Consider the following 16740-nt stretch of genomic DNA (forward strand, 5'->3'; position numbering starts at 1 on the left):
AGGTTGAAACTTTTATAACATTTAAAATATATGTATATAAATAAAATGTAATTATTAATTTTTATTTGATAAAGCTTTCCAAGTGATTTCAAGTATATTAGAATGGTCTAATTTAGTATAAAAATATTTCTTTTAAGAAGAGAGAATAAATCCTTGAATCATTCTGGAGCCCTTGAAATGTCACAAGGCCATCTCTCTGTTAAAGTCTTGAAATTTAAATTGGAAAGATCATCAAATATATATAACCCAAATATTATATTATATACTTTTTGTAATATTCTAAAAGATATCAATTAAATTTAAACTGGTTTTTATATTAAAAATTTGATTTAGACCATAGAATTAATCTAACTGATGGTACAACAAGAAACGACTCTAGAAAGGCAGAGAATAAGAATAGCTTTTCCTTGCTCTACATTTTATTAATTATATAATAGTTGCTAGAATTTATATAACACTTTGAAGTTCGAGAAGATAATGTATTAACATATATTATCTCTCTTTTTGTGTTCCGTTTATTTATGCATTCACTGGTTGCTTCTTGTATGTGCCCTGATCAGGGATCAAACTTGCAACCTTGGCATATGGGACAATGCTCTCTACCCAACTGAACTACTCGGCCAAGGCTTGACATACATTATCTTATTTGAGTCTCACCCCAGTCCTTTACAGACAGAACATGGAATGTTCTAAATGACTTGTCCAAGGTCATATAGCAAGCATGTAGTTAGGTTGAGACTTGACATTCAATTCCTTGTTACCAGGTATACTATTTCCCCACCCAAGATCAGTGGCAATATTAGTAAGCAGGTTGCACATAGACAATAATATCACTATTTTTGTAGCTTAATTTACAGACCTGTGATGTTGCTCTGTGCACAATGTCAATCTTGAAATAGAAACTTGCATTATTCGCTGCATTAAGCTTTGTAATGGAATGATTCAGAGCCTCCTTCAGATCAGGACTGTCGACGGGTATCTCTTCGGGGCAGCCACGGCAACTGAAGGTAAATGGTGATAAAAACTCTGAAAGAACAATCAAGTTTTAAGTCAGTGTGTGTACTGAAGGAGCAGTCTAGCCTAGTATCTCTCCTGCACATTGTCCAGCACTCATTTATATGGGGCCATGTGCAGCCTAAAGACCAGTAGTGAGTGGGTAGAGGTTGTCTGTGTGACCTTCGCCTTACTGCCTGCCCTCTTTTTCTCTCCTCAGAGTCAAGGGCATTTAGGGAAACCTTCCATCAGAAGGCGTTAGTTAGTACACCTTCAATATCAATGTGCTGTACTGTTCCTAAGTTTTTGCATTTTTGAAAGAAAGTGTAAAAAAGCAACGCTTAATTTAACGGAATGGTTCTCTAGTGGGAAAATTTTAAGTCCTCTGATTCTGGTGAGCAGGGAGCTTCAATGATGCTTCTCACTGTGGAATGTATGCAAATATCTTCCAAGTATGAGAAAAGTCAACTCTTGGTATAAGAAACACTGGCGTGACCATAAACTTGCACTATCTATCTCACTTTCCCCCCATTATAACATGCAGGAGAAAAAAGTATGCAATTAAAAAGATTTTATTCTGAGTGATTAAAAAGGAGATAGAGCTTTCCCAATTTATAACACCTGATGTAGTGACATCTTATACACAAGGAAGACCAGCTGACACTGTATCTGGAGATCAGCTTTGCCCAAAGAACATAAATCTTTCCTTCTGTCACCATATTCCCTCTGGCCACTTGCAGAGCAGTCCTAGCTGCATCAGCTACAACACAGCTGTGTAGAAATGGGGTACAGCTGTAAGCATTGTTGATTATATCATGGGACCCAAAGCACAATTCCTATAAAAAGACCAAGCCAGTTGTCTTGGATCAACATGGACTACTAGAGCACAAACATGTATTATTGCATACCTGGTAAAATCCAACACTTCTGTGAGAAGGAAGCAATTCTTAGCTGAGGATCCACATATGCAAGATCTGTACATTGACCACCATCCTAGTTTTTCAAAAGAAAATAAGTTAAAAACATATTTAAGAACTTTTAAAGTAAACAACTAGTAAAATTAAATATAATATGTTGACTTTACATAGAAAAGAAAAGAAAATCTAATCCCATTACAAAAGAGAGAATAAGAAACAATTAGGTATTAGCATCAACAACAATAACTGTATTTACACAAACACATGAAATAAGATGACAAGAATCCCTAGTATAGAAATAATAATCATATAGCCCAGCCAGCATGGCTCAGTGGTTGAGAGTCAATCTATGAACCAGGAGGTCATGGTTCGATTCCCAGTCAGGGCATATGCCCAGGTTGCAGGTTCTATCCCTAGTGTGGGGTGTGCAGGAGGCAGCTGATCAACGCTTCTCTCACTCATTGATGTTTCTATTTCTATCACCCTTTCCCTTCCTCTCTGAAATCAATAAAAATATGTTAAAAAATAATATATTTTAATGGGTAAAATTTCTTTTAGAAAGACAAAGAATTCCAGACCAGCCCGTGTTGTTCAGTGGTTGAGCATCAACCCAGGAACCAGGAGGTCACATTTAGATTTTTGGTCAGGGCACATGCGGGAGTTGGGGGCTGGATCCCCAGAGTGGGATGTGCAGGAGGCAGTTGATCGATGATGTTCCTCTCTCATTTATATTTTTATCTCTCTACCACTCTCCCATCTTTTTTCTAAAAATCAATAAATACATTTTTAAAAAGAAAAAGGCAAAGACTTCTGTATTAAGTTAAAAACAAAATTAATGTATTACATTTTCAAGAATAATGTCTTGAAATATAAAAGATAAAGGTAGATTACACATAATGGATGATCAAAACTATATGAAACAAATATAAGCAGAAAAATGATCTAGAGTATTATTAATATTGGACAAAGTAAAATTGGTATCAAATAAGAAACTCACTATGGTAGTAAAGAAGATAATTGTATTTTTATAAAGATATATTCTAGAAGCATGGAGTTAAAATACATAAAGCAGTAATTAGATATATATGTGTAGAAATAGAATAAAATAATGGTGGTGGAGAAATTTTATATACAACTATAAATTTAAGATAGAGTGAATAGATAAAAAAATAAATAAAATCATAGAAAATGAATAAAATAATAAAAATGTATTTAAATCCCAAACAAATGGATACTTTTCTGGAAAACTATAAATAACCAATGCTGACTTAAACACAAGAACAAATTTGAATGGACCAATAACTGAAGAACAGAGAATGCTATCATTACTCTCAACTTCCATTCCATTTCTCACCTCCAAACAACATAGATGTTTTATAGATGAATAATTTTTGTAATTGAAGAAACATTTAGTTCCTTCCTATGTAAACTGTTTCTGAATATAGAAAATAGTCGCAAACTACCCAAGTCAAAAAATAGTGGCTAACCACCTAACTAAAAAATAGAAGGCAACAGGAAAAGATGAAGTCCAAATATGACATGGACTGACTCCATAAATAAGCCATAGAAATGAGTCTACAGGTGCTCAGCAGAGCTGTTGAGGTCAAGACAGTGTAGCCATCACTCATTCATAGGGTCACCAGGAGTCAGAGCTGACTCAACTGCATGTAACACATACCCAATTCATTCTATAAAACTATAATCTGGATGCCAAATCTTTAAAAAATAGAATGCACACACAACCACACTCAGAAAACTGTCAAACCACTTTTACTTATAAATAAAGCTGTCCAGTTCTTAAACTAAAAATAAAATCCAAATGCATATTTAAAGAATAATTAACACTAAGCAAGGAGAGTTTATGAATCTAGAGGTTACTATTAGGAAAGTTGTCAAAACAACATAACAGATTAAATTAAAAATACATAACATGATATTTCAACACATAGTTAAAGCATTTGGTAAATTCTAACACAAATTTCTTTGTTTTCTTAAATTAAAAATATTTGTTGGGGTGACATTGGTCAATTATATAGGTTTCAAGTGTACAATTCTATAATACATCACCTGCATATTGTATTGAGTGTTTACTATCCAAAGTCAAGTCTCCCTCTGTCATCACTTATCCCCCCTTTATCTTCTACTTTTCCCATCCCCTTTCTCTCTGGTAATCTGTGTCTGTGAGTTTTGGGGTTTTTTTTCCCTTAATTCTTTCATATTTCTCACCTAACCCCACTCTATTCTCCCCTCTGACAGCTGTCAGTCTGTTCTCTGTATCTATGAGTCTGTTAACACCAATTTCTTATTTAAAAACAAAACAAACTTCTTTAAAAGCAGGAATGTAAGGATGCTTTTTTAATATGACAAGAATGCCTACCTGGAACCCATAGCAAATAATGTAAATAACAAAATTCTAGTGGCTTTCCCAATAAAACCAGGAATGAAACACAAATATGTTGGAATATCTCTGGAAAATATCTCTGGAAGTTTGGTCAATTCATTGAGACACAGAACAAAACATAAGCATTGGAAAAGAGGTGATAAAACAGTATCTTATTTTACACCTAGAACAATCAAAAGAATGAACGCAAAGCTGTTAGAGTTAATCAGAGCTCACTCGCTGAATATAAGGTAAATATGTCTAAATTGATACATTTATAATAAAATATTAAAAAGAATAAAATAAAAACAAAATTTAATTCTTCAGGGCAATAACCAAAAATAAACAAACAAAAAAACACCCCTACAAATCTTGGAAATAACTTCAGTGAGCAATGTTCTGGATATATAAATAAAATCACACAACTTTTAGAAGTTTAAAATAAAACTTGACTAAGTATAGATGTATGCCAAGTTCTTGACTGAAAAGACAAAATGTAGTACATACATCAATTCTTCTTAAATTATTAATTTAAAATTTTTATTGATTTCAGAGAGGAAGGGAGAAGGAGAGAGAGACAGAAACATCAATAATGAGAGAGACTCATTGATTGGCTGCCTCCTGCACACCCGCTACTGGGGATGGAGCCCACAACCCGAGCATGTGCTCTTGATCACAATCAAACTTGAGACCCTTCAGTGCACAGGCCAATGCTGTATCCACTGAGCAAAACTGGCCAGGGCTCCATAAATTAATCCTATATAATAAAAGCCTAATATGCAAATCGGCTGAATGTCAGAACAACAGGTGGAACGACCAGTCGCTATGATGTGCACTGACCACCAGGGGGCAGACACTCAATGCAGGAACTGCCCCCAGCCCACAGGCCCCAGGGCAGCCAAAGTGGGTGCCTGCGGCCCCCACACCTCCCCGGTCACCCCGCCAGTCACCTCAGGCTGGCCAAGATGGGTGCTAGCAGGTGTCCCCCTGCCCCCCAACCACCCCGCCAGTCACCGTACAGATTGGCCCTGATCACTGGCCAGGCCTAGGGACCTACCCATACACGAATTTTGTGCATCAGGCCTCTAGTTTATAAATATAATACAATTCCAATCTATATGACAATGAATGTTTTTCTTAAAAATTTATTCTAAGGTTGGTTTTCAAGTTATAAACACTAGAATAATAAATCACAAATTTAAACCTACTGTTAAAACATGGCAGTACAAATATATTAGTAGAGAACAGGGTTTTCATAATAAACTATTATGTAATTAAGATTGTCACAAATTTATGTATAAAGCAAGAATGTTGAGATATCTGGTTATCCTCTTGAAAAAAGCCTCAATTTAGAGACCTCAAAAGATACATTAAGATTAATTCCAGATAGGTTAAAAAGCTATATTTAAAAAGACTGATTAGATAAACTAAGGGAAAAAAGATGACTACTGAGCAAATGGAGGAAGAATTCAAAAGGAACATTTTATTAGATTTGGTCACCAATAAGCAAAATCTATTGGTAAGTCAGAAATACCACAATGAAACTAAAAAATGAACAACTGAGAAAATATGACAAAATACTGATAACTTTAATATACAAATACTCTTTTTCAAATCATTAAGATTTATCCCAAAGAGAAATGGACAAAGGATATGAAAAACAATTCATAAATTCAATCCATAAATTTCTAACAAATTTCTATATATGAAAATAAGAATATATACCAAATACAGAAATAGCTTTATTTTCAAGAATGTTTGATGAGTTATTAATGATAATAAAAATGGAAACAACTCAAATGTCTAACTATAGGAAAGTAATTAAAAAATATCTATTGTATCTTTAATAGGATACAGTTACTTAAAAGAATGTTTGTCAAGAGTTTTAATGAGGTAGGACAATTCTTAGGTGAAAAAAATGCAGCATGTAAGCCTGGCTGGCATGGCTCAGTGGTTGAGCATTGACCTTTGAACCAAGAGGTCACTGTTTGATTCCTGGTCTGTGCACATGCCCAGGTTGTGGGCTTGATCCCCAGTGTAGGGCATGCAATGTTTCTCTCTCTCCTTCTCCCTTCCTCTTTGAAATCAATAAAAATATTTTTTAAATGCAGCATGTAAAATAATGACAATTATAAACAGACAAAAAAAATCAGCAAATTGTCTATATCTCCTCCACTCCCCCCACCCCCTAAAAAAAAAAGATAAGAGGGAAATACACTAAGATATCTTTGGGTATTTGGGTATGTGGTTTAATATTATTATTGTTTTCTATGTTTCTGCATTGCCTTCTGCGTGGGAAATGTGTATTTCCAATAAGGGGACATATCTATATTATTAAAAGGCTTGTGGCCCTAAAGACCTAAGGACCAAAGACTGGCAGGGCTGGGCAGGGCTATGAGCTTGGCTAGGCATGCTCGGGTGGGCGGAGCCACACGATTGCCCACACTGGGCTTCTATCCTATATAATAAAGAGCCAATATAAAAATTGGCCAGGATGCTGTCACAGTAACGACCAATCAGCAGGTGGCTGTGTGCGCACAGGTGTGCTCGGATGGGCAGGACTGTGTGTTGCAAAGGGTGGGGCTGCATGCATGACTGGTCACCAGGAGATGCATGGAACTCCTCTAGGTTCCCTGCCCCCCATGCTGCCCAAAGTGGTGTGGCTCCCGGCTCCTGCGAAGCAGTGCAGCTCCCTCCCGGCTCCCGTGGAAGCGGCGCGGCTCACTCCCACCTCCCATGGGTGCCAGCAGCTTGCTCCTGCCTCCTGCAGAAGCAGCACGGCTTCCACTGGCTCCCATGGATCCCACCGGCTCCAGCGGAAGTGGTGGGCGGCCTACTGTGCATGATATCATGTACTGGGCCACTCGTATATAATAAATGTCATAGTTGTTAAAGATACAAGGAATACCACACTTACAATACCTTAATTTTGGATGAGGAAATGGATACTGGAAGTAGCTCTGAGGTTCTCAATTCTATTAGCATATTTGATTCACCTAGAAACTTTTAGGTTATTCTTACTCTAGAGAACCACCCCAGACCTAATCAGAATGCTTAGGGAATGGCCTAGGAGAGGTTATTTTTAGAGCTGGCAATGTGATTCTAATATTCAGTATGGCCCAAGAATTATTTATGAAAATCTTAAATCAGTGCTTTTCAACCTTAAAGTGCAAATGACTCATCTGAGAATCTTGTTAACATGCAGATTCAGTAGGTGTGGGGGGAACTCAAGATTTGGCTTTTCTAACAAGCTCCCTGGTGATGCTGATGCTGCTGGTTCAGGGACCAACTTGGAATAGCAAGGCCTTCAGTCTTACCAGTTGTAGGCAAGAGAGTTCATGTATATTTTGTGTCCTTTAATTATTGGAACAACGCCGTGAGACCGGTGCTGTTATTCCTCACCATTTTACAAATGAGGAAGTGGAAGCTCAGGAAGTTATACCAGAAATCTGATTGGATTTGTGACTCCAATCAGCCCTGCATCTGTGTGTGTTGCAAAAAAAGAACTAAATTGAGGCCTTACAAACAGATGCAGGGAGATTAAAGCCAGATAACATTTAAGCCTATATAATCTCAAATGGCTAACTAAAGAACATAAGAAACAGAGGGTGTAAATATATTCTAAAAAGGACAGATGAAAAAAAAAAATAACAAAGTCAAATAGTAGTAGCTAGATACATTTTTTAGAGTATTTATCTCTCTCTCTCTCTCTCTCTCTCTCTCTCTCTGTCTCTTCCTTTTTACTATTTTTTTTATTATGGTAAAAAAAATATGTAACATAAAGTTTGCCATTTCCACCATTTTTAAGTATATAACTCAGTGATATTAATTACATTAGTTAACCATCACCACTATCTATTCCCAGTAGTTTTCATCACTTCAAACACAAATTCTGTACCCATTTAGCAATAAATTCCTATTCTCCCTCCCCCTAACCCTTTGTAAACTCGAATTTACTTTTTTTTCTATGCATGTGTTAGATATTTCATATAAGTGGAATCATACAATATTTGTCTTTTTATGTCTGGCTTCTTTCACTTAGCATAATGTTTTCAAGGTTCATCTAAGTTGTAGATTGTGGCAGAATTTCATTTCTCTCTATGGCTAAAGAACATTCCATTGTTTTATATATACATCACATTTTGTTTTTCCACTCATTTATGTTGTTTCCACTTTTTGGCTATTGTGAATAATGTTGCAACAAATCCTAGCATGTAAGTATCTGTTTGACTCCCTGTTTTTTAATTCTTTTGGGTACATACCTAGCAGTGCAATTGCTGTGTCATATGGTAAGTCTATGTGTAACTTCTTGAGGAACTACCAAAGTGTTTTCCACAGTGGCTGCACCATTTTACATTCTCATCAGCAATGGACAAAAGTTTCAGTTTTTCCACGTCCTCCCCAATATTAGTAATTTTCCAATTTTTAAAAAATTATAGCCATTTTTTAGGTGTGAAATGGCATCTCATTGTGGCTTGTTTTACACTCCCCCTCCCTTGGTAGCTAATTATATTGAGCATCTTTTCATGTGTCTAATATTGAGCATCATTTCCTGTGTTTAATGACTGTTTGCATATCTTCTTTAGAGAAATGTTTATTTTAAAGTCCTTTGCCCATTTAAAAATCAGGTTGATTGTCTTTTTCTTGTTGCATTATGGGAGTTATTTATATATTGCATATGTAATTCTTATCTTATATATGATGCAATTAATTTCTCCCATTTTTTGGGTTATCTTTTTACTATCTTAATAGTATCCTTTTAACTTTTCTCCCAATTATGAAATAAATACATGCTTGATTAGAAACATTGGCAAATATTAAAGAGTTCCAAAAAGTATAAAAAAAGGCACCCATAGTTCCAACTGAAAGTTAACTATGTTTTATATTTTTTGCATCACTTAATATTTTTTATGAATTTATTTGAGGCAAACTAACAACATATGACAGGGAGGAAGATCTCAAATGCTCCCATCCATCACTTTAGTTGTTGTTGTTGATCCTCACCTGAAGATATTTTTCCATTGATTTTAGAGAGAGTGGAATAGAGAGGGAAGGACAGAGAGAAAAATCAATGTGAGAGAAACACGTCAATTGATTGCCTCCAGCATGCACCTTGAATCAGAGCCCAGCCCGGGCCAGGAAGGAGCTTGCAACCCAGTAACGTGCCCTTGACCAGAACTGAACCTGGGTCCCTTTGTTCCATAGTCCGATGCTCTATCCATTTAACCACACCAGCCAGGACACCTCCATCATTTTTGATATTTACATTTACTTTATATATTTAAATTAATATGTATCTATAATTTTATATATTTTTTAACTTACCATATTATAACCATTTTACTAAGTCACAAAAAAATATGTAAACATACTTTTAATGGCTGCATATATTGTACTGTATGGATATACTGTAAGTTATTTAAACATTCCCTCGTGTTGAAAACATTTCTAATGTTTTTCTATTACAAATAATGCTGAAATTAATATCTTACTGTTTGGGTTTCTCATTTTCTTCCCTCAGAATAGAATTGTAGAAGTAGAACAACAGACTAAAGGGCTTGAAGCAATCCCTTGCTTAAAGTAATTTTCTGCTACAATACAAATATCCCTGGGATGGTCATTGTGCTTTAGGCATCTGCACATGCACTAACTACTGCCACCTTGTGATACTCTCTTGTAACATAATTTTGGTTCTGATAAAGAGATGGAGGTTCAGGACTATATTATTAAAAATAAAAAAAAGGAGAGAGAAGGGGAGAAAATAAGCAAAGGCAAGTTGGAAGTTAAGGAGTGTCCTGCGCAGAGCTCAGGAGCACTGGGAAGGACCTTAAGCAGGTGGGAAGAAAGGGAGACAGGAAAGTGTGAAGACATGAACAGACAAACTTGACAGGGCATCATTTTATCTCAAGCCCTGGTTATATATGTAAATGTACAGATCTTGTGACCAGGTAGGTAAGGCAGCTTGACTAGTGACATGGAGAATGTGGCTGTGAGTTCATGCATTTCATATAAAATCTTAGTGACCAAGTCTTCCTATGTAGCTGAGTATTCCCACACCTGTAAATACTGGACAGCAAATGCTAATAACCTTATATTCGAGTTTTGCCTACTTACACCTTTGGAGAGGGCCTTGCAGTCTTGGGTTAAGAATTTAAAATTCTCCTTGGAACAATTAGTTTGCAGAATTAAGTAAGTAACTTCATAGTTCCACCCAGACACCACCTGAAACAATGTTTAATTGAATAGTTAAAGGGCAGTTTAAACATTATTCACTGTGTTATGAGGAACTTAGAATACTGCCTGGCATATTGCAAGTACTCAAAAATATAAACTCTTAGTACTAGGCAAAAGTCATGACTGAATAAATATTGAGCACTTTATGATTCTCACACTCCTCAACACACACACACAAACACACACACTCCTATACATTTGGAAAAAAACACACACCAATATATAGGTGGAGTTACTGTATTTTCTTAAGAAAAACTTAGCAACATTTCCTCTGCCAGGCAACTGAAAAATAATGTCCTTTTGAATTTTGTGAAATATTAATAATACTCTCCTAGATAGTTTAAAAAAAAAAAGACTTTGGAGCTAGAATGGCCTTTACTGGTAAATTCTCAGGTTCCCAGACAGACAGGCAGTAAGCTTTGTGCTACTTTATCTTGGGCTAGTCCCAACCCGATCGCTGGCTATGAACATAGTTGAAGAGAACATGCATCTTGCATGAAGGGAAGTTGGATGGTCTATTAAAAGCAGGGAAGGTTACTGACTAAAGTAAGTCCCTCATAATTAGATACTGAAATACAAGGGACCCAGTCAACTATCAGTAAAGACTTAGTGAACTGGGTCAATGAAAAGGCCAGATTTCCAAGTATTTACTTTCTTTTAATGATATGAAAACTATAATTTAGAGAGTGCTCAGAAAGCCGTGCCAACTGTTTGGGTACCATTTCATATTTTGGAGCCATGTTTGACTCATGATGGCTAAGTGATAATGTAATTTTCTTAAAACCTTAAGGTTAGAATGATCTTTTCATCTCACCATCTCTAAGAAAAACATGTATTTCTGCCTACCCATCATTAAAACCAACCTCAGAGCCAGGGGTCTGATTAGCCACACTTCTGCCCTTTATATTTTGCAGTATCCCAATCACTTTGACTCAAGAGAAAGCTCTGTACCTCCTATGCCAGTCAGATGAGGACATAAAAGAGCTCCCTCACCACCAGTCATGGAATCATAGGTTTTCTATTGACCAGTGGTTTATTTTAGGTAATGAAACCCTAAACATAAATATCCAACAAATTTTGACAATACTGTGAGAAATGGAAACTGCAGCACAAACCTGTCTCTGTGCCCTTTTTACTTCTTTAAGAGCAAAGAGGTGGGAATGATTAGTGTGGTTGTTAAAATGTTCTATGGCATGTCTCAGAACAGGGTCGAAGTCCGGAGGGACAGTCGATATGGGGTGCAGGCAGCCATAGCATTCATACTGGGAGGTCACCACAGGGCCCTCCGCTTGACAAAGAGAGAGTAGGAAAAAGAACAGCATAAATGAACAAAACCCACATTCAGATACATTGTCCTAAATAAGTAACATAATATCGAAGACCCTGGTAAACAACTTTCTAGTACATTCTAGTATGTATTAGAAAAAGAGAACACGACTGCTTTTTGGTGTCAGAGAGAAAAAATCCTACCATTGACTTAGGAACATCTTATGTACATACTATTGTGCTTAATTATTTTAAATTTATTTAAAAATCATTGTAAATTGTGGACATAATCCATTTATTTATCTTCTTATAAAAAAGTAAAATGCTACAGATATCGTATTATTTATTTTTCAGTGTTAATTAAAGCTCCTTGAGGCCTAGTTTGGGATATAATATGTTTTGTATCAATTCATTTCAATAACCATGTACATATTTTGCTCTTTCTGTAATATGTCAGGTGCTGAGTTAGACTGTGTAGATAGGTTAACTTATTAGTAGTGGTCACTGTGGTGTTTTGGGGAGCACAAGAGACTGGGTTGGAGAGTTGTAAGGAGGACATTCTGATACAAGGGAAGTGTGTGGAAGGCTGCCTGCCCTGTTAATTGGAATTCTGATTTAGAGGAGACATAGAAGAGTGTTGAAGGCGGCACTCCTAATTATTCCTTGACCTTTCCAAACAAGTCTCATTACATACAGACCCCAGGTGTTTACTGGAATCCTTATGCTTAATCCCTGGATGTCATTGCCTAAACAACAGTGTAAACACACGTGTCCTTCTAAGAGTACTCACCCTACTGATTGTATCTAAAGATAAAAACTGCAATAAAAAGCTAACAAGGCAGGCAATTGAGGCTGCTCTGGCCGCTAGAGCCAGGAGCCCCTTAGCCCTCTCCCTCACAGTCAAACTGTGTCTGAGTAATCTGTTCATCCATCGTTCAGGGGCTGCTGGTCAGACTCGGCAGTGGTGAAGGTGTTGGGCAAAGTGGAGTGGGAGAGACAGAACTGCAGATGGATATTTCAAAATAATTCGGCAAGAGCTTGGGAAGGCAGGAGCCCAGAGTGAGCTCAAGAAAGACTTTCATGAGGAGAAGAGGCCTGAGCTAAGAAGGGTGTAAAGTGGTCAAGGTCAACTGGGCAACATAAAGTGTGAGCCTGAGAAGGAGGAACAAAGGGAGGAATGGCTCTCAAGAAAGCAGGATGAGTCAGGGGCAGCATGTGGGATGCGGTGTATGCTTTTTACTGGGGCTTAAAGCAGGAGGCAGGGACTGGCGATGGAGGTCTGTACAATTGGTAGAGAGAGTCCTCTGCTGTGGAGCCCAGGCCACTCTGTGGAGGCCAGGGGTTATGAACTGTATTCCAAGTGTCATGGGCTCCTTGGTGAACCTGATGAGAACTAGGGCGCCCTCTTCAGGAAAATGCCGGTACTCACAATGTTCTCCATATAATTTCAGGGTGTGCATAGACCCACTGAAGTGAATTAAGAGTGATGGGCTATAACGATGGGGTGCACCGACGGGGTTTTAAATAAAATAATGTAAAATATTTAAAAAGGAGCGAGCTTGTATTAAGTTACCAAGTAATGTTTATAAGATAGCCTTAACCCGCTGGTCAGTAGAGGCACACATTTTAGAGGGGAAGTCATGAAGGTATCCTGGGCCCCTTTGCCTTGGTCTCTCACTGTCCGAGAGACCAGGAGCAAACAGAACCAGGAGCAACAGTGTTCTACAACAGTGTCCCTCAGTTGCGAGTAGGTCAACACACCTCCCCTTGCAGCTGTTTCTTGGCACTCACTCCATAAGCATGTGGGTCAGAAAAAAGATTTACTGAGTGAATATTCATAGCTTTCCTCACTGCTCTCCCCTTGCAGAAGGTATGTTGCATCAGGGCAGAGGACAAAGTTAACAAACTGGAGGGAACTTACATGGGAAAGGAGAGAGAGAATTACTTATGGCAGGACAAAAGATTGATGAACACAGAAGAGGGAGGAGGAAGGGAGTAGAGACCAGAGGCTGGTATGCTGACCTCAAGGGCAGCTCTGACTGGGGTAAGAGGAGAGATGGAGCAGTCTTTTGAGGGAAATTCAGTTTTTCCAGGCGATGGAATGAGTTTTCATTTTGCTCCAACATTTCTAGGGAGATTTTTAAAAAATTTAAAAAAGATTTTAAATTTTGAATTCTGAAACATATTTGGCAAAAAATGTTTCAGATAAGGGATTGTGGACTTAGTAGTAATTGTGGATCTACATGGTGTGGCAAAGAGCTTTTTCTCTCATAGTATGTAAGTGCTGGGTTCTGGATCATGTGAAAATTTGCTTATGAGCTAAAATTCTTAAACTAAATAATAAAAGCTACTCAAAAAATTTTAAAAACATTTATTATTTCTTTTCTGTTTTGGACTGTTTTTCTTTTAATTCCACTTCTTGCAAGAGCTGAAACTCAAGAAATATAGTTTTTGTGTGTTCTTTATGGATGACTAAGGCCAAGAAAGAACAATTGCTCCTCCACTTCATGAGTGTGGCTAATGATGCTGTTCTGGAGCCTTAAATACTAAAACCCTATCTTGCAGAAGGCCAGTTCCGGGTTGGCTTTTGTGATTGACATTCCCTAGATGTGCCCATTCTTCTGCACCCAGCCACTCTGCCACCAGACTGAAGGAGCTAACAGTGGTTATATCTGCATAAGTTGCTCCATTCTTACAAGGTCTACTATACCAACTCTCCTAATTGTTAGCTATGGGATACTGAGCAAGATACTGAACTGTGGTGGGCCTGGGTTTCCTCATTTGTAAAATGAGAATATTAACACTTGTCCCCATAGAATTGTTGTGAGGATTAAATAAATCAACATATGTAAAACGATTAGCACGGTGGCTAGCAATAAGTGCTCAATAAATGTCAGCTATGATTACTTTTATTCTGAAGATCAATACATTCTTATACTTGTAACTTCAAACCTGCCATCTAGTTTCAGTCTACAATAACCCTCTGAAATGAGACTCTGATTCCCTTTTAAGGAAAAGGGAAACCAAAAAGGTGAAGATCTTTTGAAAGATTGCAGGCCATATCTGACCTCAAAGCCTGTGCTTTTCTGGCTCTAGGACACCCCCACAATTGAAGCATGTGGCATGTTTTCCAGTCCTTTCCCAGGACCTTTGCACAACCTAATTCAGCGCTGCTGTCCAGGGAGGGTCCAGGGGATGATTGGCAGGAGCCTGGCCCCACCTCAGGACTCTGCCACCACAGACCTTCTCCCTCCCACCCAAACTCCCCCGCTTCCCCCTCCAAAGGCTGCAAATGGCATTGCACAGCCACCCACTGCCCTCTGGGAAGGGGCTTTGTCCAGGTTATGCTCCTGGTCCCACACGGAAATGGTTCATTTCCCCCCAGGGCAGCACCACCCTATATATTAGCTACCTGGAGTAATGTGGCAGGTCTGGTTAGCCACGGAGAATTCCATATTCCCTTTCTTCCCTATGGTCGCCATGCATTCTCCTGTGGCCTAGAAAGAAAAAAAGAAAGAAAGGAAGGAAGAAAGAAAAGAAAGAAAGAAAGAAAGAAAGAAAGAAAGAAAGAAAGAAAGAAAAGACCATTTATCTTAATCTTTCAGATGGAGAAGTGCACCTATTGCTGTTGCTAAGTATGGCTTTTCTCTTATTTAAAATTTAAGATTCTTTTCTAACAGAGTTTTGAGACAAAAGAATGAATGTTTTTGTAGCCTAATCATTATTATTTACAAGTCATTGATATTCATGAGGTGTCCAGAGGAGAGACAGTATAGACAGTAAAGTTTTAAAATAATGTTATGTTTGGAGCACTGGAGATATTTCTTTTTCACCAAGGTGAACACAGTGCCCTAAAACTAGTCTGCCAAACTCTCCACTTACAGTTCAACTTCAGGGTTCAACTGCACAGAGGATGTGGTGCTTTTGATACCATTGTAATAACCAGGTATTAACTGAAAAGGAGCAAAGGGAAGGCCAAATAGACACATGCCCAGTAACGTCTGGGTGACCTAGGGAAGGTACTTTCTGTCAGTCACACCTGGGAACACAGACGGTGTGGCACCTGCAAGCACGGGAAGATTTCAGATATTAAACTCCTAAACAAAGGAGTTCTCTCTCCTGCCTCTCTTGTACACTGGAGCTCCTGGCTCTCTTGTTGCAGGGGACACACTCTCCTGCATGCACCCACATGACCCACAGCCATATGACCCCCCCCACACACACACAAGGGACTAATGGACAGGAACTAGCCTGATGCTGTGCCGGACCCAGCTCCACCATGGAATGGAAACTTGGAACATTGGTTTTGCTTTTGGCTCTGCTGAATCCCCAGCTGCACCTCTTTTACAACTGGTTTAAGGGAAATGGGGCTTTAGAAATGGAGATATGGAATTCCACACAAATAAAGATCTCTCATCTTCTTGTGTGAGTGTTAGAAAATTCTTTTTCTCAAGATTTCATGAGTACCGGACCCCCAACATTCAGTGGGAAAAGGGATTCTCCCAGTTCCCACCAGTGGACACCCCGTTTCCACCAATAACATTTGACAGATTAAAGAAGTGAGTCCACGGACTATGGAAAGAGTGGCTTCCTTCCTGACAGATACTGGCTCTTCGCTCCCCAGGTAAGGCCAAACAACCAGCTGTGGTGTGGCAAACAGATGTTAGGCATTTGGTTAATATTCCTTGTTGTTAAAACAAGGTCTTTTCATATATATCTCTTTTTCTTCCAATTTAGGTCAAGTTTACCTCCCTTTTACAAGGGTGCCCATGGGTTAAAAGTGGTCAGCTAATTAGAGGCAGAGTAGAATTCCAACTCAGGTCTGCACAAATAAAGCACCCAATTGGTCATAGGAGTCCCCTCTTCATGGGAGGGCTTTCTCCAATCTCATGGCTGGCCTCTCATGCCCTTTCTGTCTGTGCAAGAACATAGACATCAACCATTTGCCTT

General features: G+C 38.2%; 1 protein-coding gene across 5 annotated transcripts in view; it reads right to left on the minus strand.

The window, feature by feature from the left end:
- Positions 1 to 15320, minus strand: part of LOC102246781 (kininogen-1) — a 96800-nt gene extending 81480 nt beyond the window's left edge. For 2 of the 5 annotated variants that reach the window (XM_014547750.1, XM_005876284.2), the window contains exons 1-5: positions 15203 to 15320; positions 11640 to 11812; positions 10405 to 10512; positions 1902 to 1986; positions 860 to 1026 (exon numbers count right to left, since the gene is read on the minus strand). In XM_014547750.1, the coding sequence (XP_014403236.1) occupies positions 860 to 1026; positions 1902 to 1986; positions 10405 to 10512; positions 11640 to 11812; positions 15203 to 15272 (603 nt within the window). In that variant the 5' untranslated portion in view covers positions 15273 to 15320. The remainder of the gene's footprint in view (positions 1 to 859; positions 1027 to 1901; positions 1987 to 10404; positions 10513 to 11639; positions 11813 to 15202) is intronic. The other 3 variants (XM_014547752.1, XM_014547751.1, XM_005876285.2) reach the window with 3 other exon arrangements.
- Positions 15321 to 16740: the final 1420 nt, after the last annotated feature.

This window comes from Myotis brandtii, unplaced genomic scaffold, assembly GCF_000412655.1.
Source record: "Myotis brandtii unplaced genomic scaffold, ASM41265v1 scaffold483, whole genome shotgun sequence".
NCBI lineage: Eukaryota > Metazoa > Chordata > Mammalia > Chiroptera > Vespertilionidae > Myotis > Myotis brandtii.